This window comes from Rissa tridactyla, chromosome Z, assembly GCF_028500815.1.
Source record: "Rissa tridactyla isolate bRisTri1 chromosome Z, bRisTri1.patW.cur.20221130, whole genome shotgun sequence".
Lineage (NCBI taxonomy): Eukaryota > Metazoa > Chordata > Aves > Charadriiformes > Laridae > Rissa > Rissa tridactyla.
The window spans coordinates 23,464,613-23,488,485 of record NC_071497.1 but is presented as its reverse complement, the minus strand read 5'-3'; the positions used below and the strand labels follow the sequence as shown (position 1 = coordinate 23,488,485).

General features: G+C 40.5%; 1 protein-coding gene across 3 annotated transcripts in view; it reads right to left on the bottom strand.

Annotated features, from left to right (window-relative positions):
* MCC (MCC regulator of WNT signaling pathway) overlaps positions 1-14,356 on the bottom strand; it is a 207,293-nt gene extending 192,937 nt beyond the window's left edge. Inside the window, exons 1-2 of one of the 3 annotated variants that reach the window (XM_054186293.1) lie at positions 14,141-14,356; positions 1,292-1,539 (exon numbers count right to left, since the gene is read on the bottom strand). In XM_054186293.1, coding sequence (XP_054042268.1) covers positions 1,292-1,539; positions 14,141-14,277 — 385 coding nt within the window. In that variant the 5' untranslated portion in view covers positions 14,278-14,356. The remainder of the gene's footprint in view (positions 1-1,291; positions 1,540-14,140) is intronic. The other 2 variants (XM_054186292.1, XM_054186294.1) reach the window with 2 other exon arrangements.
* Positions 14,357-23,873: the final 9,517 nt, after the last annotated feature.

Here is a 23,873-nt window from a genome sequence, read left to right as displayed (position 1 = left end):
TTTACATTGGTATTGTGTTTTCAGTATGTTTTATATAACTCTGCTAAATGAGAAGTCCCATGTAACATCAACTGTCTTCAAATAAGCAAATCTGATGTTAAACACAACATGTTCCACACATGGAATATCTGAAAGAACCTGGTCACAGAGAACTGGACTCTGACAACAGGTCAGCTACATGAGGAGGCAGAACACACAGATAAGCAAACTCTCCAGGTAGAGGTATGAAGTATATCTGACTGCAAAACATATTCCTAATTTAATTTAGGACACGTACAAAGAAAGACTATTGGGACAACTAATGGAGAATCTCTTGTTAAGAGTGTCTTTTAAAAAAAAAAAAAATCTAAGCTCATGTAGTCTAAACAAAAGGTTGAGGGGACACAGCTCTAACTAAATACAGTCAGAAGTTGATGGCTGCCTTCTGAACCATGGATGTAGGTCAGTTCCAGATCAACTGCCAGCTAGCCATGTTTAGCTAGTATGCAGCTGCTGTAGGGAGCTAGAGCACTGACAACATCCACAGCTTTTTTCACAGTACCTTGCATTTTGGGATTTTTGATCACAGAAGCTGTGTCCTCTGGACTCATCCATCTGTTACAGGGTGAAAGGAAGCATTTTGTAGGTGTTAAGATTTATGATCTAATGACGATTGATCACAGTGCTATCAAGGACTGGACTCAATGACACAGACAATCCCTTCCTACGTCCCATGTTTCTGTAGGTGGCATAGCACAGTGGGATTTTTCTCTTTTTTTTTTTTCCCTAGGTGGAGGGAGAGCAAAAGAAAAGGAGAATTTTTGTATTCTCTAAATTACAAGGCACTTCCAGCACTCACGTCCCCAGCTAAGTGAAATAATTTTTAAAGCATCCAAGAAACATCCACATTCCTACAGTTTATTACATCTGAAAGACAAAAGGCTAAGATTATTTCTCTTCTCATTTTTAATATTTCTACCTACCTACTTGCCTGGGCTTTACAGACGACAAAAGAGCTCACTGGATCTTCAGTTACCAGCTGAGCTCCACAGATATTGTCTTTTCAACACAGATTGTTGTCCTGCCCAACTAGGGTTTTTAGAAGAGGATGTTCTGCACACATTCTAGTCTACATACCAACGACCAGACTGCATCAGTTACAACAGCACTCTCATAGATGATGAAATTATGCCACAGTATATTCACAAAGCCCTTTAGGGCAAATCCTGATGCCAGTAACATTGGTAACAAAACCCACAGAGTTTATGTTTTGTTAAGTTACACCAACAGGACATTTAAAAGTCATACCTACCTAAACTGTTATTGCTGCTAGTTGGCCAGGAAGCTATCCTATCCCTTAACTTTTTCTTTTTACAAGAGTCATCCGATTTCACAGAGAGTTCCACTTCCTCCTTCCTGATTTCTCGTACCAGTTCCATGCGGCACTGACTAAAATCCTGGAAGGAAATTTTTCCATTTTCATCTGCTCCCAGCTGGTGCATGATCTCTGCGACAGACTCCTCCATATTCAGCTGGCGACACACCATCAGCAAGTCATTCCTAGGGATATTTTTAGAGAGAAAATGGGGGCAGAGGAAGGATGGAAGTGGAAGAAAAGATTGGAGAAGTGGGAACAGAGAAGAAAAAAACAACAATTTAATTTAAAAGAAAAGGAATACTAACTGTCTAATCTGGAAATGCATTAATGCACAGACATTTTAAACCAATAAACCAACTATTGTTTCTGTTAATCCAACAATGGAACCATGAAGCTGGCAAGAAATTACAACATAGAAAGACTATGGAAAAGAAGGGAATATTTTTCTTTGAGTGTTAACCTCTATTTTCATGCCATTAATAACTCTGCTACTAGCAGAGACAAACACAAGGGAGAGTTGAATCCTGCTGTTGATCTTCAAATTGTCTTCTGAAAAGGTGACATAATAAGAATTTAATTATCTTCTGACTAAACCAATGGCTACTTAAACTTCCATTTTACTCAGGACAGGCCAAGGAATTTCTTTTGCCAATGAACAGCAGTAAGCTAAAGAGGAAAAACATACAATGCAGAAAAAAAAATAGCAGAAAACAGAAATACTATTTTAATTAACTGGCTTCAAGATTGTGTCCAAACATTCCAACTACAAAACCCTCCTAAGAAGCTTGCTCGGTACTATTGTTCAATAAAACTTACACTACTCTATCTTTTTTCTTTTTCAAAACTGAGGTAAAATTAAGTATTTTTAAATAATTCTCAACAGTAGCAGTTGGTAAAAAAAACAAACATATAATGAATTAGAAGTTGGTAACTAAATAAAGAAAGGTGAATAACCCTTAACAAGTCTACTCAGGGAACAGGAAAGAAGGTTTTGGATGTTAATTGGATATGAATGGAAGTGGACTATTAGCAAACACCTGATATGCTCCAACAGTGGCGGATGGGTAGCTCAGTGAAATTCCCCAGTCATTTGCTTCATCGGAGACTAAAACTACCCCTCAGTAAAAGCAGGGGTCTTTTGAAGATATTGTCATACTGTCTTTTTTCAAAATGTCAACCACTAAAAATCCCAGTGCTGTTCTTAGGAAAATACAATTCTGTAACTGTAAACACAGACCAAACAATCTTCCTGAGCATACAGAGAAAGCACCTCTGCTCCCTTCCAGATGCTCACAGCTTTCATAAAGAGCAGGAGACAAAGCCGATACTGAGACTTCCCTCATTCTGCTGCTACTCAGAGAGAAACAGACACCAAAAAGAGGTTGAGCCAAAAGACCCTCTTTCATCCTCTTTTCTTCCTGTTCCTCTCCCACCTAGCCCTACCTCACTTTAGAGAGAAAGAGGCAAGCGGGGAGAGAAGGAAACAAAATCTTAAAACAACTTCTCCAGCAACTGAATGATGACAGATACATATTTGTCAAACAACAACTAATCACACTCTAAATAAAAGTATAATAAAATAATCTCTAAGTATAGCTTGAAAAAAAAAAACCAAACCAAACTCTCTCCCTTACTGTTTTGCTGCCTTGACCACAACAGTCATAAAACAACATCAAAAGCCTTAATAAAGACAAGACAGAAGGCATCTATTGTTTCACTTCCACCACTAACTTCTCTTACTAGACTTGAGAAAGATCAAATGGGTTTGGCACAATCTTTTCTTCGCAAATCTATATTCACCCAGTTATAGGCTGTCTGCAGACTAATCCCCATCTCACCACACTTTTAAAGAAGAGAAGCATATTTTACCTTTCTTCATTTTCTGTCAGTTTTATCTTTAGGAAGATCTCAGGAAAAAACACTGCAGGCTATCTTTAAGAATCCTACATTCAAGATTTTTCAAGTACAACTAATTGAAACAAATCCAAGTTCTCTCTAACTTGTTTCTTCCCACTTCCTTCCAAGTTCTTTGTTACCAGGCCTATATCCATACTATTTCACTATACCTGATATTTTCACTGTCCGAAACAAAAAAAGAGAAAACATCTCATCCTCAGCATCAGCCATCAGCAGCTCACTGGCTCCCTCTCTTGGGTACTCTTTCCCTGGTTTTCCCCCTACTGCTTCCATATCCTGGGGCAGTTTTTTGTTACACTTCACACTCCTTGATACTTTCATTTTCTTCTGCCTTGGGTGTTCCAGTGCCTGTTCTGTCAGCTCACAATTAACTTGCAACCAGACCCGGTTCCACTACGCTGAGCTGCAGCAGGACAAAAAAACAGGGTTAACAGTCAACCAGCCCCCAAACCCTGTATGCTTTATTCGTAAATCAACCAGCTAAGCTTTTACATCACAGCTCTGTCCTGGCTTGGACTCCTTCTTCTGGGAAAGCAGGGGGGAAGGTGCCTTCAACACTCAGTACCTCCCAACACAGCGTGTGTCTCCCCCATTTCATACTAGATATGGCCAAGGCTGCCCGTCTGTCGCAGGAACTTCCAGAACGGAAATGTCTGTTTTCTAGGCAGCACAACAAATGCACATCCTAATCATCAGAAATAACTCAAACGGTGTACTCTGGACATCTACCTCAAATTGTTAACACAGACTGCATCTCGCAACCTGTGAGAACAGTGTGTCCGTTTTCGGCTGAGGCTGTCATCTCTGGAGACAGGACTGTTAAGGCAGACAAAGGTCTGTTTATCAACAGAGAAGCAGAGCTTGTCAGTAGAGTCTCTGCCATTCTATGCTTTGCTTTGTGCTGCTTTCTAGTTTCAAATTTTGCTAAAACACAGTATCAATTCAACCTACAGACTCTACCACATGGAAGGAACTACCAGGAGCACAGTCTTCTTTCAGAGGTAGTCTGGTCTTTGTTACCCAACTTACCCTTAAAAATTACATAAGGGATTTCATTGAATAACTGCTCATACTACATAAATACTGCTTTGTTCTAGTAAATACAAGAAAGTACTGCTGCAGAACTCTCAGAAGAAAGGAAACATTACGTATGCTGATTAAAATTAATCATTACAGCTATGTTAATTAACATACAAGATCATGCACATGAACAGACACTATCCGAGGATGAATTCCACATGTGTAAAATTTATTCTAAAAGATGCATGTGAATGTTCACAGTAAAAATAAGGTGGATTTGAAAAGCCGTGTGTCCACACCATAGCTACTTTTTCCAGATGCCCTTTGAAACCCACCCTTTGGACAACGCACAATTAGGCACCACACTAGCCTTGCTAATCTCCTTCGCTTACCAGCTGAGACACCAAGAGTCTAAATAAAACCTCTGCTGTAGTTTTACACCTCTTAAAACAATGCCATTTTTATGGTCATGAAACAAATTTTTGAGAATTTTCTTAGTTTAGAGCATTTGGAGTGAACTGTGTTTAAAAATCAGGCAGGCATAACCAGAAGGATCACAACTAAACCCCCAAGCTTGAGTTTCTTACCCCTGTCTTGTGCCAACACTAAAAGTCACACAGTTATATAATAAGCCAGAACCACAAACTGACCATGCTGGAAAGAAATATTTCTTACTGAGATAGCTTTCAGCCATGGCAGTTCTTTAACTGAACAAAACTTTGACAGAGGGAAACTTCAGGATGGTGTACAGTGGAACAACTCATTCGGCAGCACAGGATGACTTCAAAAAACCATGAAACCTCCACTTACTTTTCGCAGTTAATTTCATAAGAAGTGCAGACACCTGGCTTAGGGCTGTGTATTTGCAAGAAAGACCAAGTGCTCAAGCATCTTATGAGGCTCCTTGCTCCGCATCAAAACATGCATGACCTGTTGCTTGAATCAATTTCAGATACTACTACCCCACCCCAGCAACCTAAGACAAGGCATTCTTTTTTTTCCATTGTTTTAGAATCCATCCACAATGGCCAGCAAAATACCTGCATGTGGCATCCTCGAACTGGACAAACAATGGGAGATAAAGAAATACAACGAGTTAGTCACCCACTGGTGGAACTCTTCTTTCATCCAAGTGCCTCCCAAAACAGTCAACTGATCCATTAATTTCAAACTATAGGTTTTGGCGAATTAATCCTGAAAACATCTAGAAAGTTTCTCCTTAGAAACATGAGTTTATTGAGGAGGATGCTAACTGCCTTGTCTGCCGTAAGCAGAAGATGCAATCACACGTGAATGAGACAAATTCAAATATTCACTGTAGTCACAATCATATTCCTAGAACAGTTTCTATGTTATAAACCTAGGGCTATGGCTTTGCTAGAAAGACCAGGTACCAAAGCATCTTGTGAGATCCCCTGCTTCCCATCACCCTTAGGAAGAGAGTAACAGAGTATGTTAGTGAACTTACAATCTTTCACAATTGCCACTAAGAAACCCAAGAAAAACTGGGATTTTTTGCCTTCTGTTAACAACTACTTTTTTTTCCCCCTCCAGGGCCACAAAAGGGAAATTACTGACTTTAAAGAGAGGTTCAATTCTCTTACAGTTATAACCTAAATAACATGGTATTAGCAACAACCTCATTAAAAATTAATAAAATTAAACAAAAATCAATAAAGACTTCAGCACTTACAAGTTAACTGGATGGTAACTTTCAAAGGGATCAAAAAATTTGACAATGGTGTTCTCAAGTGACTCACAATTTGCTCCGTTTTTCCACATCTACCTGGACATCAAACTCACAAGAAAAAGATTACAACACCACCATGTAACAACAAGCCTGAGATACATACTCAAGTCACTTTTCCCAGATTACTAATGCCAACGAGGAAAGAAAAATGCGGTAACCTGTATAAAACACACCAACTAACTTTACTAACTTTGAAACATTAATAGCTCCAGCTAAAATATTGCATTATATCCCTTCAAGTGTCTGATGTTTACTTAAGACCTAGACTGCTAACTAATTAAAAATGTGAAAGGTTCAGAAAATTCAAGTTTGAATATATTCCTCTGTCTTTGTATTAGTTGTGACAAAAACAGACTTTGAAATACATAAGCCTTTTAAGAATGTTGATTCTTGGTATGTTTTCTAGACACAATACTTAACAACGGGATACCTTTTTCTTGACCCTAAACTAAGCATAGAGGGTGTGTCTCTGGCTTTTCATCTATATCCATCCATCTTCCCCCCTAACTTATTCCTTTTTTGGTTATGATGCTCTGAGAGGCCCTGGGGAGGACAAAGTTAAGACTAAAACCCCACAAAATTTTATACAACTGTGGAATCATTGACTAAGGCAAGTCTCAAGAGAAACAAGGAAAATAGACTACAATCATGTAAAAAACAGCACAGTGCTTCCACTCACCATCTCATTTGGCATACAGTAAGTATTGTGCTGTATCCATACAAAAGCACTCCTTCAGTTACATGGATCACAGACCCTGTGACAGCTTCCTAATGGAGATGGATGAAAAATAAAATTAAGTCCAGGAACAGAATCTGTGAGCTGAAACTGTTTTCACGACACACTCAAAAACTACTGCAGAGACACATTTCAGTTTTACCAAGGTTCAGGCATTTCTTTTTGCTGGAATTCCTAAAACTGAGTTCCATGAAGCTTTCAGGTGATTAAGGAAAGCACAAAGCAAATAGCCCAGACCTCAAGTGAAAGTAAAATCTTGTACTGGGGGTCCAACAACTTTTCCAACTCCATGGTAAGAATAGCCCAGCAATATGAAGAGCCAGACTGAACACAAGGACTAAGAAAAAGCCTTGCCCCCGTCTTGGTGATATGTTGCAGACTGCTTCTAAATGATGTTCCCTTGTTAGGCAGCTGGATTGAGGACAGACTTAGGACTGTACAATAGTGGGACCAAACTGCTTTTGAAATCTGAACCCCCAGTACCTGCAAAACTAGCAGAATAATATTACTTCTCTCACAAGTCTTCAAAGGCAGGTTTTTATTTCCACCTGTTCTGTTACAGAGTTGATCTGTTTTTAAACCTCTTGCTTGTAGTATATAGACGTTTATTATTCCTTAGTCTGCTGACATCTGAGCACTCACAGCAGCTTCTACTTACACATTTTGTTCCTGATGCTGCTTCCAACCAGCACAGAATAACCTGCAGGGACTACAAAGCACCTACATGCAGAATATTAACTCATGCCCAAATTAAGTTTTCAGATATCCTCACTGAATGTATTTGCTTGGGCTCATAAACGATCATCTTATGGGTAAAACACATGTTTTACCACCATGGAGCTGCAGAACTGCATGTAGTTATAAAACTTTATGCCCTCAACAGCAAAAGCAGCTGATAAAACGTTTGGCAAACTTGCCTCTACTCACCTTTCCCCTAATTGATGCAAGACTATCTATGAAAGGAAAACAATTTCATCGCAGCAGAGCATAACCACAACTTAAAGAAAATATAGCAACAGGAAAAGCCTGCTCATGTTTTTTTCCTATATGTTTTCTTGTGGCTACCACTGTTAAAACTGCTTTGGTAAGCACAGCCTTGGAAAAAAAAGGCCTTTTTCTCTTGTCAACACAGAAACCAACCAAATTTCCCACCAACACTGGGAAATTATTAATTGCTAAACACAGAAATACACAGCGGGAAGTAGGAGCCCAAGAACCTCACGGCCATGCAGTAGGTATATTCTTTAGATGGCTGAAGACCTTGATCTACTGCAGTCAGCTCTCTTGGGAACAATAAATGCTTCACCTCAACATTAACACAGTGTGCCTCTGCACACTGAACAGTAGCAGAAAGACAGACTTGCAACCACACAAGGCCAAACCTCTGTCTTCTTTAATTCTAGTAGAAGTGTTAACAGTTACCCCAGTGATGACTTTGGAACTCAGTATCTAATCACTTAGCTCTCACTAAATATCTATGTTAAATACTACATGCTTGCTTCATTTACCTGTTTTATTTACAGGAGCTTTCAAAAGTTCATCACAATTTACCCCAGTAAATTTATAGATTTACCAGCAGCTTCTCTGTGGGTTTTTTGGGTTGTGGTTTTTTTTTGTTTTTTTTTTTTGCCCCCTCATAACAATGTGCAGGGCAGTTCTGAGCTCATCATTTGCTCATCTTCTGACATTCAGATCACTACCTCCCATTTATATATGAATTTTAAAACATATGACGCTTGGACAAGTTCTCTGACAACACTTTGTATGAATGTGATTTGTGGGTTCGTGTGGAGCTATAGCCTAAAGTATACTGTATTCTCTTCGATACAGTAAGGAAAAAGTCACATTACAGTCTTAGGGAATACCTATACTCACTCTAAACACTTTAAAGTAATCACCTATTTCTAAAGGCAAGAGTGAAAAAAGGAATAGCAAAGGACTGTTTTAGGGAAAAAGTAACTTTTATACTACTTTTTAAACACAAAAATCAAGGGCGTTTTTGTCATTTCATAGTTCTGTTTCATATATGTTCTCTCCTGAACACCCATCAAGCCAAACTCAACAGGACAAATTCCGTGCTACTATACTACAGTCAATTAAAAGTTTTGCCCGCACTCAGGCAAGAAAGAGTAAAACATTTCATGTTTTACATAAGGACCATACATTTTAAATAACTAAAGGATTATTTTTATTCCAAAATTCTCCAGTTATAAGGCCGCTCTCTACCCATTTGTTTAAGAAGATGCCAAGGCAGTCAGTTTGGGCACTTACGTTTCTCAGCAGTACTTATTTTACTTACAGAGAATTGAAAGAAAAGAAAAAAAATTTTAAAAATAAACAAGAATCCTGTAAGTGGATCTAGTTCAACCAAGTTAATAAATGAATTTAGATGAACACTAGTTTGCAACATTGATTATAGCAATAAATACTTTCACAGTCTCTTATCTGGCAACAAAAATGCAGCTTATTTAATTATACACCAAAAATTGTAACTGGATGTCATCCAGAATTACTAACCTGCTACGACATAGCATATGCATTTTGAGTCTTATATACCCCAAATAACAACAGTACTACACCCTACTACTTGGCTGATCACCAACAACCCACATCGATTTTGTTCCTTTCATTTAATTGGTCCTTCTGTGCTTCAACACCTATCTCTCTAAATGCTAAGCAAAGAAGTTCAAGCACATTAGCAAAAGCAACCACCTAAAAAAAAGTTTAATGGTAATGGCTGTGGTCGAGAGTAACAGAGAGCGTGAAAGCATAAATATCTTCCCTGAAAAACACAATGAATAGATACCTACTTTGTCTTTGAAAAGATTTATTTTATTTTTCTAATAGCACATGGCCACTAGTCACAGAAACACTAGGGGGGGTGCCAAAATATATTCGGCAAGAAAGCTGGGAACGCCCTACTACTGCAGCCCATGAAGAAGGGAAGTACCAGCTTGTCCTTGTAACGGTTTTGACTTCCCAAAGTTATGTACCACTAAAACCACTCAGATAACAGATCAAATCCAAAAAGTTCCTTTTAACTGCTTCTGTGAAAGGCTAGCAAAGGAGGCAGTCTTTCAGCATGTCCTTTTAACAGGCTGTATAAACTCAGTACAAAAATCAGTAGGTTTACATTTTTTTAAACATCTCATTCTACTTTTATCAGAGTTTCTCTGTAAGACATTGACACCAGCGTAAAAAAAAATTGTAGAAGAAAATATTTTCAAACAAACTCCACAAATGGAACTTCATTCCATTATTGTTAAAATGACAATTGTCCCTCTGAATTAAACACTAGTTTTACCTTTATACTTCAACCCTAGAAATTACGTATCCATGCTTAAAAGTTAAAATCGGAAAACTAGCACGTTTGTAACTTAATAATGAAATTAATTTTTTCTTCACCCATTATCTTCATAGCTCATAGCTTCATTTTTTAAGCCAAAGTATTTCCTGCATATTCAAAGTTACCATACTTAGACCCTGCAGTGTCAGAATAATCTGGAAACCCATTTAGTGAATTCTGCAGTAAAGATGAAATTCACTATGCGCTAAATGGAACTTCACTACAATCCACATATAATAAAGCTACAAGGCAATTAAGTTTCTAAAGAAGACATTAATCTAGCCCACCACCTGTAAAAACCCAGCAGGTGTCCTCCCCAGTGCACCAACCCTGGGAAGGTGAATATATTTTTAACTGTAACATCAGATTCTGAAGCTTTTCAAAGCAAACAGAATAAAAAGCAAAACAAATGAATGCAACTACTGCTTCTTCAGTTAACAGCTTTTTGTTAATAGCAATGCAAGCCAGCTACAGCTGCAAAAATAAAGTTCTGCTGTAAACAGTGTTCAAGGTTGCCTTTTGCTCCCAGCAAGGCTGATCCAGCTGATGTCAAGCACTCAGAATCCATCTTTAATCATGGACTGTTTTGCAGTTGGTTTGGGTTGGGTTTTTTTTTGGTAAAGTCACCTTTCATCATTGAAGTATCAGAAGAATGCCAAGCGCTTGCAAGATAACTAACTAATATTAATCCCAGAAGAAGCAAAAAGCCATTTCAGTGCAAACCAACAAGTTAAAACTCTCGTGTTTTTTTAGTACTTTTTTCTAGCTAGATCTTGCAAAGTTTCAATGTGCATATCAAATGCAATGCTCAGAAACACGGGCTTAGCGTTTCATGCCCCATCATTCAGCTTCTTCTGGGTTATAACCACCAACAGTACACACTTAAATACGCTTTATCATTCTGATACCATCTTAACTATTTAGAGCCTGAAAATTAATCAGTATCTCAGGTGAGAGCCTGAAAATTAATCAGTGTCTCAGGACATGCTCCTCCTCTCCATCTGTGCCTTTACTTCCCTGCTGTTATTTGAAGAGGTTTACAGTTTGATGCACAACAAAGCATTTCCACAGCTGAGACACCCTGTTACTTCATTAGGAATGCAAATAGCTCTTTTCCCCATGCAATATGAACTAAATAAACATGCATACAAAATGCCTGCCTTTGCTGCAAGAAGAAAGAGCTTCTCTTCTGTAACAGCTCTGGAGTTAGAAAGAAAGAAATCTTATAAACAAACTGCTGCATGTCTTACGCAAAAAAAAAAAAGACTGACTGAGCTTCAGCCCTGCAAGCAGAAGAAAAGGGATACTAATTTTGAAAGATATGACAACGTATGCTGAGTAACAGCTGCAAAACTGGAAATTTCAACCCCACTGCATTGAAAATAAGTAAGTTCTAAAAGAGAGGCTCAAACTAGTAAACGCCCTAGTCCGCAAGGAAGCAGCCGATTTTACAGTGCTGACTTCTCTGTTTTCAGCTCTTTATACAGATGCCCAGGCATTTATTGCAATGTTTAACTTGCTGTAAAAGGCGCAGTAATGTACAGGAGTCAGCCCACCATCTCCACTGGGGCTACAAGAAAGGCAACAAAGAAATTGTTGCCCTCGAGGATGAGCAAAGAAAAGTCCAAGGAAGCAGGGCAAGAAGGAAGAGGAAAATCAAGTAAGCGGCCTGTATGAAAAAGAAGAAGCAGAAGCAAGACAAACAGAATGCACAGAATGGCAAGATCAAGTTTAGTGTAAAAGCAGATGTAATTTTTTTGTCTTTATTTTAATTCATTGCATTAAAAAAGATGCAATTACCCAAACACTAGGACTGTAAATAATAGCAACAAAACCCCAGGGTTTTTTTTTTTTACTTTCAACAGGGATGCTATGTGTCCATGAATCAGAAAGAGCTGTCTGTAAGACTATGGCGGTGCATACTACAAATATATCCAAAAACCACTGGGCAAGTCTGCTCCTGCGTACACCACTGCCATAAAATAGATCATGAGGGAAACTGAAACACTACAGAAAGCAAGGAACACATTCCATTTACAAGACTGATTACACAGGCTAGCTAATAAAGTCAAGAAAAGTAAATGACCGTCTCATGTCAAAGATCATTTGTAAATATTCATTCACTACTTTCTCACAAATATGGAAATTTAAAGGAAGAAGTAATTTATAACACAATGTTCTCTAATCAAAGCCGTATCAGTTCTGCCTTGAAGGCACGACTCACTTCTGAAGCAAGGTATTAGCAACTTTCAACAATGGATCCACCACCTCCTGAAGGACTTTGAACCACTATCCTCTAGGCTTTATTTCCATTTCCTGCTGAAATCCAATGTCCCTCCTCAGGTGTTGGACTTTTCAAAGCTTCCAACAGTGTAGGTCAAGCAACATTAAGAAACACCCATTTTGAAGCACACAGAATACAAATATGGAAATAAACTTAAGCAATGTAGAAAAGTCAATCAGAAATTAATGGCTTGTGTCAGGGTAGCATCTCTCAACTGTCTGTATGAAACACTAAGACATTACCATTCCCTCAGTAAGGTCTTTAAACTATATCTATTGAGTTTACATTGCAGAAAAGCCTCACAGTACAGATCAGCAAGTGTGCTCTGAGGAGGCAACGTATGCTTTAAGTGAACATCCTAAATTTTCAGACATCAGAATAATTTCCACGAAGCCAGCAAACAAATGGAAAGAGAAGTGATCTTAACACACTGGCTGGAAAGCAGACATTTTCAAAGTTTACACTTTGGAACCACAACTGTCAAAATAATCATTAGACTGGGGAAAAAAAGAGTGTTTGGGGAGCTGTTTAGATAAGAAATATCATGACCCTTAAATTTTATTTTTAAAGTCACTGCCAGCTGTTACAGATTTTCAACAACTTTCTGCCTCCAAAGAGATGACAGCGGGGATTGAAGTTTACTTAGCCTTTTTGCAGGGTCATATTCTTAGGTTTCAGGTTAGATGACAGACTTAGAAATTCCCTCGCTCTGACTCAGCTCTCTAGAGGCACTTACTAACTGCAACTAGCATAGGTTTCATTTTGAAAAATGCAAGTTCCCACCACCTCTGGCAAATCTCGCCTTTAGAAGTTCAGTATTTTTTAAATTACGGTGTGAGGGCAGAGGACTAGCTCCAGAAATAGCCTTCCAACAAAACCCGGTCCTCACCAAAACACGCTGCCAGTACTTCCTGACACATGAGCATTTTATTACGGCTCATTTCCAACTATCTATTGCAAATGTACAAGCCCACTGCTTCCCCCTCAAAATCTATCAGCCTGGGTCGCAACCCCAAAACTAGCTGGGGACCAGTGGAGGAATTTAAATGAGATCGGATGACGAGGATATTGACAGAAACATATTTAAAAAAATAAAACCAGATGGTCCGGGGGATCAGTACGAGTTTTCTCCTAGATTACCTGTGACCCGTTTTGCTCGTTTACTTGCAAAAAAAAAATCACCTGCCTCCTGCGTCCGGTGACAAAACCCACCCCGGCTGGAAGGCGGGACCTCCCGGACCCGCTGGAAGTGGAAGTTCTCCTGGTGGCGTTTGTCCGCCCTCCCCTCGGAGCTCTCCGTGCCGAGGCGCGGCTAGAGCCCCGCTCTCAAGCCCCTCGCTCCGGCAGCCACGGGCCGCCCGAGAGGCGAGAGAAGGAGGCGAGGAGGGGTGGGCGGTCGGTCGCCGATCGAGAGGCGAGGAGAGGCGGCCCGTCGGTCGGTCGCCGCCCGGGCCGTCCGGCCGCCGCGCTGGCTGAGGTACGGGCCGGGGCCGGCTGGTCCGACCCCGCAACCTCCCCGGCGCTGCCCGCGGCAGGAGCCCTACCGGCGGCGGGGAAGGTCCGGCCTGGCTACTCAAACTACTCAAACTCGCCGAAAGTTGAGACGCCGCTTCACGGGCGTCCAAGGAAGGGGGGGGGGGGGGAGGGAGGGAGGGAGGAGGCGGCTGTTGGGGGAAGGACGGGACGGCTCCGTACCAGCGGCGCAAAGAACCTCCTCCCGCTGTCGCTACCTGCTGATGAAGCCATCCCCATCGCCGTCGCAGGTCTGGAAGAGGCGCCTCATCCTCTCCTCCTCGCCCGTGCTGCAGGTATCGCTGCTGCTGCTCCCGGCGCTGCTCACCTCCGCTTCGGCGGCTGCCGCCATCATGCGCCCAGCTCCGGAGGAGGAGGAGGCGAGGCTGCCTCAGGCGCCCGGGATTCCCGGTCCCGCCGCCGCTGCAAAGTGCGAACGGCAGCACAATGCCGGGGCGGGGGCGGGGAGCCCCGCCGCGCCGCCCCGGCCCCGCCGCCACCCTCCGCCGGGCGCGGCCCCGCGGGGGCGGGCAGGGGGCTGGGGCCCCGCCGGCAGAGGCCGGAGTGGCCTGGATGGGGAGGCCGAGGCCGTCGCCTCGACCGGGACCCTCCGGGGGCCGCATGGACTGGGCTTGGAGCGGGGTGCCTTCGCTGCCTTCTCCCCGCTCCCCACGCCATCATCCTGCCTCCCCACCTTGGCCCATCTTTCAGCCGTCCCGGTGCCAGAGACTGTGGCGGCACCAGGGGTGACTGGCCTGGCCAAATCAGGGCTAACTGCCCTCCTAGTCATGGATGGTTACACACCCCACTAGAGTCCCGGCAAACCTCACTTGGCCCGGGGGTATGGGAGTCACTTGTTTCCCTGTCACTGGGCAGGCCCAGCTCCCCGCTTCGGGACTGCGGTGGCCTTGTCTGTCTCCGCCTGGCCTGTGGAAGCCAAACCTGGACAAACTACAAAACCCAGCGTTTTTTCAGTAGCCCTGTGTTTGTATGCAGGCTGTTTGATGGGGTATTGAACAGGTGGGAGCATTCTGGGGCAGAGAGCACCAGCCTCTCTTGAGTCTTCCGATTCCTTTCCACTGATCAAATTTTACCTGAAAAGTACATAATTTGTTTTCCTGTTCCAACCATTCATTGTCAGATAGTGCTCTGAACTTGTTCGTGGCTTGTACCTCTCCCTGCCTTTCTGTCTCCTTGGCATTTAGATAAAAGTCATGTTGCTAGATGAAAAAACATTTTCATCTCACGTGTATAGGATAGCTTCTTCAATTCCGGCACTCTTTGCAACACCTAATTAAGTTTTAATCAGTCCTCTTATTCGTGTGAAAAGAACTGATACACCAAGAGCACCAATGGCAATATATTTTATCTTTACTGGAAATATGTATTTTGAAACAGCCTAGAACAGCATTTGCCTGTTTCACAGCAGTATTACGTTTCTTACTCCATCATCTTTTGATTAATTAGGTCAGCTAAGTTTTTTCCTAACCTATTTCTGTATATGGAAAAAAATACCCTGTTATTAAGGACATGTATTTCTCCCATACTATCAGATATTATCCTTTTATTACTTCAGTCTTTGAAGACATCCAGTTCTTCCCATGTAACAACTTGATCTTCCTTGTTGTTGACAATGGCTCATGAATATGTAAAGTCAGCAAAGTTATCGCACTTCTCTTGCTGCAGAATCCCTTTTAAGTATAATAACTGACGGCAATAGTTCTAACTGTTAATATTTATTGTACCTTGATTAAGTAAGTCATTACAAGGCAAAGAGTCTCCATGGTGTTTTATTAACTAAAACTATTTGCAAGTGCAAGCATGCGTACACTCACTCTCTCAGTCTCTGCAGTTTTCCAAAGTAGGTTGCTCACACTGGTTCTTGCTGGATGACCAGAGCACTGGGATATGGAGCCAACACGCTTCCATACTCTTTCAAGAAAATTTAAGCAAAGAATACTGCAAGTATCCTTCTTTCAGATTGTAGTGTGTAATCTTTTAAGATTTACATCATGTTCCATCTTTTGACCTACAGTGGTCTGGGTCTCAGCACGTGCTTTTTCTCGGTCCTATGTAGGATGTTGCTCATGTGTAAGACCGGTTGTTTACTGCGGCTGTTGGTTTTACACTGAGGATTGGATGAGGTGGGCAGTCACAAGACCATTTTCTTCATCCAGATCCCATAGACTAGCTGTTCAACACCACACACGAGAATTCTTGCACACATTCTGCAAATATAGCACACACTGCTTCTTCCTAAGGATTAAAATTCTCAACCATACAGAGTCCTGAAACAGTGTTTCCTGAAAAAGCCACCAATACCAATGTAGTAACATCGAATCCAAAACACAGCAATGAGAGTCTCCAAGAAAGACCTCCCTCCATCCTGATGCTATCTGCCAAGCCTCACAGTTAGCTCATTCTTATTCTTTTTTTAAACTAATCTCTCACATCTCTCTAATCTAGCTAAATTTCCTAGTTGGCATTTATCTTTTGTTCTCATCTTATCCGCATGCTTCATGCAGTAGCTTGCTTTGTGGATCAGGAATTCATCCATTCCTCATATTCTCTCTCCTCCTTGCTAATGACCTTTCTGAGTTGGTTATTTATACATTGAGTTTTTCCTGGTAGCTTTTGCCATTCTGGGGGGATCAGCTGCAGTTAATTTTTGCATCTTCAAGGCAAGTCCCAAGAAAACCTAGTGCAGTAGTTTCTGACTTTTCCTAATAAAAAATCACACACACCAGTTCCTCCTGGCTGATAGAAACAGCTGATATCTTCATTGTGGTATGGCATGCAAGACAGTAAAACCAGCTGAGCTTGCTGGCATGTATCTTGATCCACATCTGACTTTTAAACACATCTATCACATCAGCTGAGAAGCAGCGTTCTAAATTGTAATTCCCCACATTCTGGTGCCTGCTATGAATTCTGTGGCAGCTCACTCCTGCAGCTAAAAGTTTGAGTTTCAGGTGGCAAAAAACATGGTTAAAACAAAGAACATGCTGTGCAGTAGAAGGTACAATCCTTCCTGAGGTGCATTCTCACTGTCCGTGGTGGGAAGGCTGCGTGTTGTCATGAAAGTTACAAAGAGAGAACAAGGAAGGAGGACAAGGAGTGAGACTTCCATACTGCTGCCTATCCCCTCTCAGGTAATAGGCTTGATATTTCTCAAAAGAAGAGAGTTTGTACGTTTTCTTTTTGAAACTGGGGATCTTAGCTGTCGATCTGTTTTTTGTTTATCTTTTCATCTAAATTAAATTAATCCGTAATTTTTCAACATTGGATTATTTTCTACAATCAACTTTTCATAATGGCCTGATTGCCAAATGCGTGTATAAAAATATGCCAGACAGACATTGGAAAAATGAATAATAATGCTATGGTAGTACTAGCTGCGTTTATTCTCCAATATTTATATACACAAAGTCTCTGAAAAGATCTCTGAAAGATAGGCATGAGACATCTGATCTCCAGACGTGCTGAACTCCTCAGACTTCCCACCAAACCAACAGGAGTTTTAAGTTTGTGTGATTTCTGAAAGTCAAGACTATCTCTAGTTACGTGTTGAACAACAGAAAAAGAAAATCATTGTAGACATCTCAAAATTGAACTACAGATGGTTTTGCAGAAAAAAACAGCTAAAATGACTGTACATAGAAAGCTGAGAAATGACCAGAATCAATTGACCAAAAAAAGAAAAAAATTCCTGCTAAATAGCTGTCAGTCATAGCCCTCTAAGATTAACCTCCTTCAAAACCAACAAACAAAACAACCATTACCTTAAGATTTCAAGCAGTAAGTTTTAATTTAACAATATTCAATCAAGGTAGCCAGGGTGTGCAATGCAGAACTTTCTTAGCATCAGGAGTCCCCAGAATACCATCCCGTCACGTTTCCTAAATGCTCCATCCAGCCCTTTTCCAGTTGTGTGAAACACACCTCCTAGAATTCCCTGATTCTCCATGAGGTTCTCAGGTAACAGGCTTTTCCCTGTAAACTGGCTGACACCCTGTCACCCGATACAAAGGGGACAGATGGGTTCTTTTAGGGATCCTTGGCAGAATGATGACGGTAGTTACAATTAAAGCTTCATATTCTTAATGTTCTGATTAGTGTAGCATGGAATTTATGATTAGAGTGGCACAGGATTTCTACAAGCAGAATCAATATAGTAAAATCTATAAGTAGCGTAATACAGGATTTATAATACAACTTAACTTATAATTTCTCATCACCTGGACCCTCTGCGCATTGGGTCAGATCTTAATGCATGATTTGCTGTATCAGTTTAACAATCAGAATCTAGACTTGGAAATCATATAAAAGAATACGAGTCACTCAGTCTGTGGAGGAAGCAGATGACAGTGGAAGCGTCCCTGGCCACCAGAGGGTCCCGGGTCTCACTGTCCAGCAGCAGCTCTGGTCCAAGTTCCCCACTTAGAACTCGTAACTTGTTGGTTTTATAGACCCTCTGGTGGGTGCTGTTACGCTGCCCTGTTCTGTGATAGGGTCATCACCACCACCGGGTTGGCCGGCTGCCTGGGGCCTTCAAGGCCGGTAAGGAAGGAATAATTGCCCTGGCACCCGGGAGCCTTCAGGCCAGTAGGGAGGGGAAGAAGAAATCTGTTTTGTTTTGTCTGCTTGGTGCACAGGACCTTCAGGGCCTGATAATGAGGGGAAGGGAACAAATGCATGACCTCCTCAGTCACAGATGATGGGTGCTTGCCTTATAAAATGGCGTTAGTTATGCTGACCACATTACCAGGGGTCAGGAGCAGTAGTCACACACCCCTATAAAGACAGTGCAATCTGTTAGGCTATTTAGCTGATTTAAGCAAATTTGCTACCCACTTTTTTTAGCCGTACTTGGTAGTTTGGTCCCGGAATACACTTCAGTGATGGGACAGCAATGTTCTGCCCTTGCCTCAACCAATAAGTAGAAATGGGGCCAGTAGCTTCATCATTCCCATTTTTTTTCATACATGCCAGCATCTCTGTCCACGTTTGTAAACGCAGCACATTTTAACTGTTACTAATTGCCCAGTTATTCAGACATGGTTAGACTCATGACAGAAAAATGAGAATATAGTAGGAACAGCTGGGAGGTAGAGCCAATTCTGGAACACTCAGACCTGATGTCTCAAAATCGCTCAATTCTTTGTGTTTGATGCACCATTACTTCTGCCAAATGAAGAAAAGACTTTGCATTCCAAGAAAGCAGTAAATGTCAGGCATTAGGAACATGTTACAAATATTACAGAAAACAGTTTGCTTTTAAAGCAATTAATAAAGTGCTGCTATTTAATGTCCCAAACACTTTTAAAAATTTTTTTTTAATTTTTTTTTTAGTTTTGAGGAAACATAACTTTCTGTGCAAGTTTTGCGTACTGATTTTATAGGCACATGACTTTTCTGTCAAAAAGAAATGAGAATGTCATGACAGATAAGCGTGATTTGAAAACTTCTTGGATGGCTATCTGTCTTACAGCTCAAGTGGTTTTTTCCCAGATTTAGTCCTTTGGAGTCCGATACATCTTTGTGCACCAGCTGGGGTACAGCTGGGACTCCTGCAGAGAGTGGCTTGTCCTGCCAGGGCACAGCAGGGATGGCTCAGGAGGCACATCCCCCTGCCCCAACCAGGGACAGGGACAGGGGCTCAGCCTAGCCTATATAATCTGTGCCCAACCTATATAATAGCCAAGTAAAAATTATTTCCTATGTAAACATTTTTTTTTAATTAGAGAAGTGAAATTAATAGAAATATTTTATTTCTTATCACGTAACTTAGAAAATGCGTATTTCTCATGTTAGTGTAACGTAGATCAGCTACCTATTTAAATTGCTGCAACTGCTTAGGTATGCAGACTGAAGATTTTCACATACACAAGGATTGAAAGCAATGCCTGGCGGTATCAAAGGAGAGATTATCCTTTATTTCAGGTAAAGACCATGTTTGTTTATTCGTCTTTACTGTAACAAAATTTAAAGTAACAGGCATATAATGTGAGTTGAAATAAATATTATTTAAAACGTCTTCATATACAGCAAAGTGCATTTGCTACCAACAGAGATATGGTTTAGTTAGGAAGTTGCTAGTTAAATTCTTCTTAAAATGCTGATCTCTGAAGTCACTGTATTATCCTTCTCACATTATTTGTTTTGATACACCTCACATCAGAGACCTAGGATTTCAACCTCCAGCTACACATGTAAGTCCTGTGCGGTCTTTGCTGTGGAGTTGTTACCAAGCAGAGCTGGTTGAAAATTCTTAAAACAGTATTTTCAAAAGAAAAGATTTTTTTTGTTGAGACAATTTTTTGTGATTTTTTTCTCCAGCTCCAAAATCTGATACGCAAAACTGAGATATTTTATCTAAGATTGAAAATAGTTTCATTTAGATAGACTATTAATGCCATTTTTTAAGAAGCCTTCAATTCATTCTTCACCTTTAAAATGCTCAACTACCTTTTAAAACCGTTCTGTTTTAAGGAGTGTACTTTTCTTGATGATAATGAATATAAATGAGAACGGGTTTGCCCCTTTTTCCAAGAATGTCCTCGACCTCGTCTGTCCTACTCCGTACAATTTGCTAGTCCTGGATCTTGCATATGGATCCACAATTTGGATCTGCATACATGACAGAACGTTCATTTCCTGCATTTCTTTATATGCATGTAAACAAAGATATTAAATATTTCCACTGTTTTTTATTGAAGTTTATTCTTTGAATCTATATCTCTGTTAACAACATACTACATTGACTAAAAAAAAATGGGGACACTTGTAAATACAAATGGCCTTTTTGTAGACTGTGACTATGAGGTAACCTTGATAACTTCTTATTTCTGCAGACTACTGATGGCTGAAATAGTTAAACATGTTCTGTGCTTCAGAAAATTTCTGCAACGCAGGTATAGTTTTGTTCAAAATATTTCAAACAGTAGTCTATCATGAAATGACAATTCAGTGTAAATAAATCTCTTTAGGGAACATACCAGTTCCACTTAATTCCAATTTCAGCAGAGGCAAAACATCAAAGACAGGTATGAAATCTTTCTGCCTTCGGTCTACCCCTCAGCCTGGTAAGACATGGGATCCCTGCAGTTTTCATGCTGCCTTTATGATATGTTCCAGACGTAGTAAGATCTGCTAGTACAGATTCATTCCACTCTCCCTCCTGTCCTCTGTCATTTGCTCACCCTGGAAACTACAGCTTCTCTTTTCAGGAGGGAGGAGTAATCAATGGTGTATCAGTGTAATCAATCACTGGTGTATCAGGAGTAATCAATGGTGTATCAGTGTATGCAAACATACACTGAGGTGTGCTTCTGTCTGTCTGCTCTCAGTACTTCCTTAAATAACGTTTGAACCTTTTGAACAGTTTAAGATAAAAATGAAGGAAGGGGTTAAGGTCTCAGATGCCAAATTCCTCAAAGTTTAATGAAAATAGGCAGCAAAGTAGAAGAGAGAAATTCTACTGCCATTCAGCTGACTAGGAAGGTTGCAGCATGAGCTCACACTCCTTATTAGGCAATTGGACGACTTAAAAAATGCATCAAGTCCAGGATAAAATTTAATCAAAGTTTGTATCTTATTAACTCTAGAAAATCTGACTAACCACACACCTCTGTTAGGGATTTAGGTAACCAATTCTTTTATTCATTGCCACTCTCTGACAAGTTACACTAATTTTTTGCTCATTAAAAATATATTGGCATTCGGACATATGGTGATAGAAGAAAATAATTCTTGCTCCAGGATTTATTTATTTTCTGTAAGCCTCAGCCAGAAGCTATTTCTGAGGCCAACCATAAAAAAGGATTTTTCAGTCTTACAAGTTTTTAATAAGAAAATCTACAGCTAGTAATTTTTAGCAACAGAAAATGTATAAGAATATATATAAACCACCATGTCTAAGAAACAAAGGCAGAATCTGTTTCGTATATATGTTTTCAGAACAATCTGTTGTGTGTTCCTGTTGGACTTCTACACCTAATCTGGACCTGAGCTGGAGCTAGAATGCTGGGTGAAGATCTGGATGAGTGCAGTAGAGCACTTCCTTTGCTTGTAGGTATGGGCCTGTCTGTAAAGGTCTTTTCAGAAAAGCCTGAGAGAAGACACAACTAATGGGAAGCTGGACCCATGTTACACCACCATGAGGCATGCCACATGCCATGCTAGCATGGGCATGTTTGGATCCCGTGTGCTCCAGAGGGTATGTTCCTGCTCCTCCTTCCCAGGGCCATCGCCCACACACAGGCCAGTTGGAGCTGGAGGGCCACCTCAGAGGTGGTCCAGAATCACGTCATCTGTGTTTTTGGAAGAAAATTCACCAAAACAGGAGACTAGTTTGCACAGCTGCCCCAAGAGGCGGGCTTAAGGCACAATTCTGTCTTCCCTCAGTGCAGGTTGCAATCAACTAGTTAGCAGGGCACAGCACTCCTTGCAGTGCGCAGTATATGAGTGACAACTCTGTATCAAGACAATCTTCCTCCTGCTTCACTGTAGTGTAGAACTACTCTGTGTTCAGTAAATTTTGTTACTTGAATGCTGACTCCTGTAATTTGTATCAGCAATTTGGGAAGAATGATTTATTGGCTGTTTGAGGGGGTTTTTAAGTCTATTTATACTGAAAATCTATAGCAAGCAGATAGTTTAAATCATACTCAGTGTGCCAGCGGTGCACTCGTCTTTACAATGTGTTAAATTCAAACACTGTTAGTTTACTGACTCAGGCTTCCCTTTCTTTCACTAATATTTTATGAGTTCCTGTCTTAAACTCCTGGAGACAGATTAACCTCTAGTGTAATGCTACCAACAGTTACATTAGGTGTGAATTCAGGCTGCAGCTTTTTTTTCCAGCAGGAGTATATAAAAATTATTCTTTCTTTCTCCAGGTGGATCCTCACTGTGTGCTTTGAGTCGTATCTTTTTAATCGAGTGACTACACTTTCATGTTCGTTCACAATTAGTAGCACTGGAGAGTCAACACAGCAATAAAAGAAGCAAGCTATTAATTAAGAAATTTGTTATGCAGGATGCACTCAGGCTTCACTGTGCTCTTAACTATATAAATGAGACCTAACATAACAGCTAGTTATTATTTCTGTGAGCTGTTGTACACACAAGATTGCAGACTGAGATCAGAATAGGGCCTGAGGAATCATTTTGCAGAATCACATGCTTTTTTTGTAGGAAGGCAAGACGATGCTGTTAAGATACAGGATCTGTAACAGATCTGGGTTCATAATTAATGCTGTTAAGATACAGGATCTGTAACAGATCTGGGTTCATAATTAAACATTTCTTATGTGACTCTTTCAAATGAGTTATGATCTCATATTTATCACTCTTGATACTAAGGAAGATAAGATGAATCCTTATCTTGTTAAGCTAAAGTGTTTAAGTTTTCATAATAAATATGATGTGCTGTAACATGACAGTACTAAATGTCACAGAAACAGCTAGACGGGAACAGCATTAAGTACTTTGTTTGAAGATGTATAGGAAGGTACCTGGATTATAAAAAAAAAAAAGAGTAAATTTTTAAAAGCAACCTTGTAACAGAGCAAACCTTCAGCTCCAGTGCCACTCCTCAGTACAAAATTATGCTGAAGTGAGCTTTGTATACAGTTTTGGTATACAACTTTGGTAGAAGTCTCCTGAGGTATTTTTCAGGCAGCTACATCAGACAGACAGCATTTATTTGCTATTTATTTGGTTCTTCACTGAAGTTCACACTTGAAGAATAGTTTGCTCTTCTTCAAGGTGTTCTCCTTCTGACTGAATGATGTTTTCAAAGTACCAACCTCCAACAGTTAATCCTGCATCATGTCCAAGAGGTTTATTTGGTTTTGGTTTGGTTTTGGGTTTTTTTGTATCGCCAGCGTGGAGTCAAAGGACAGCAGGAAAAGACAATTGTTTCAGCCCAAGGATTATTTACTTATC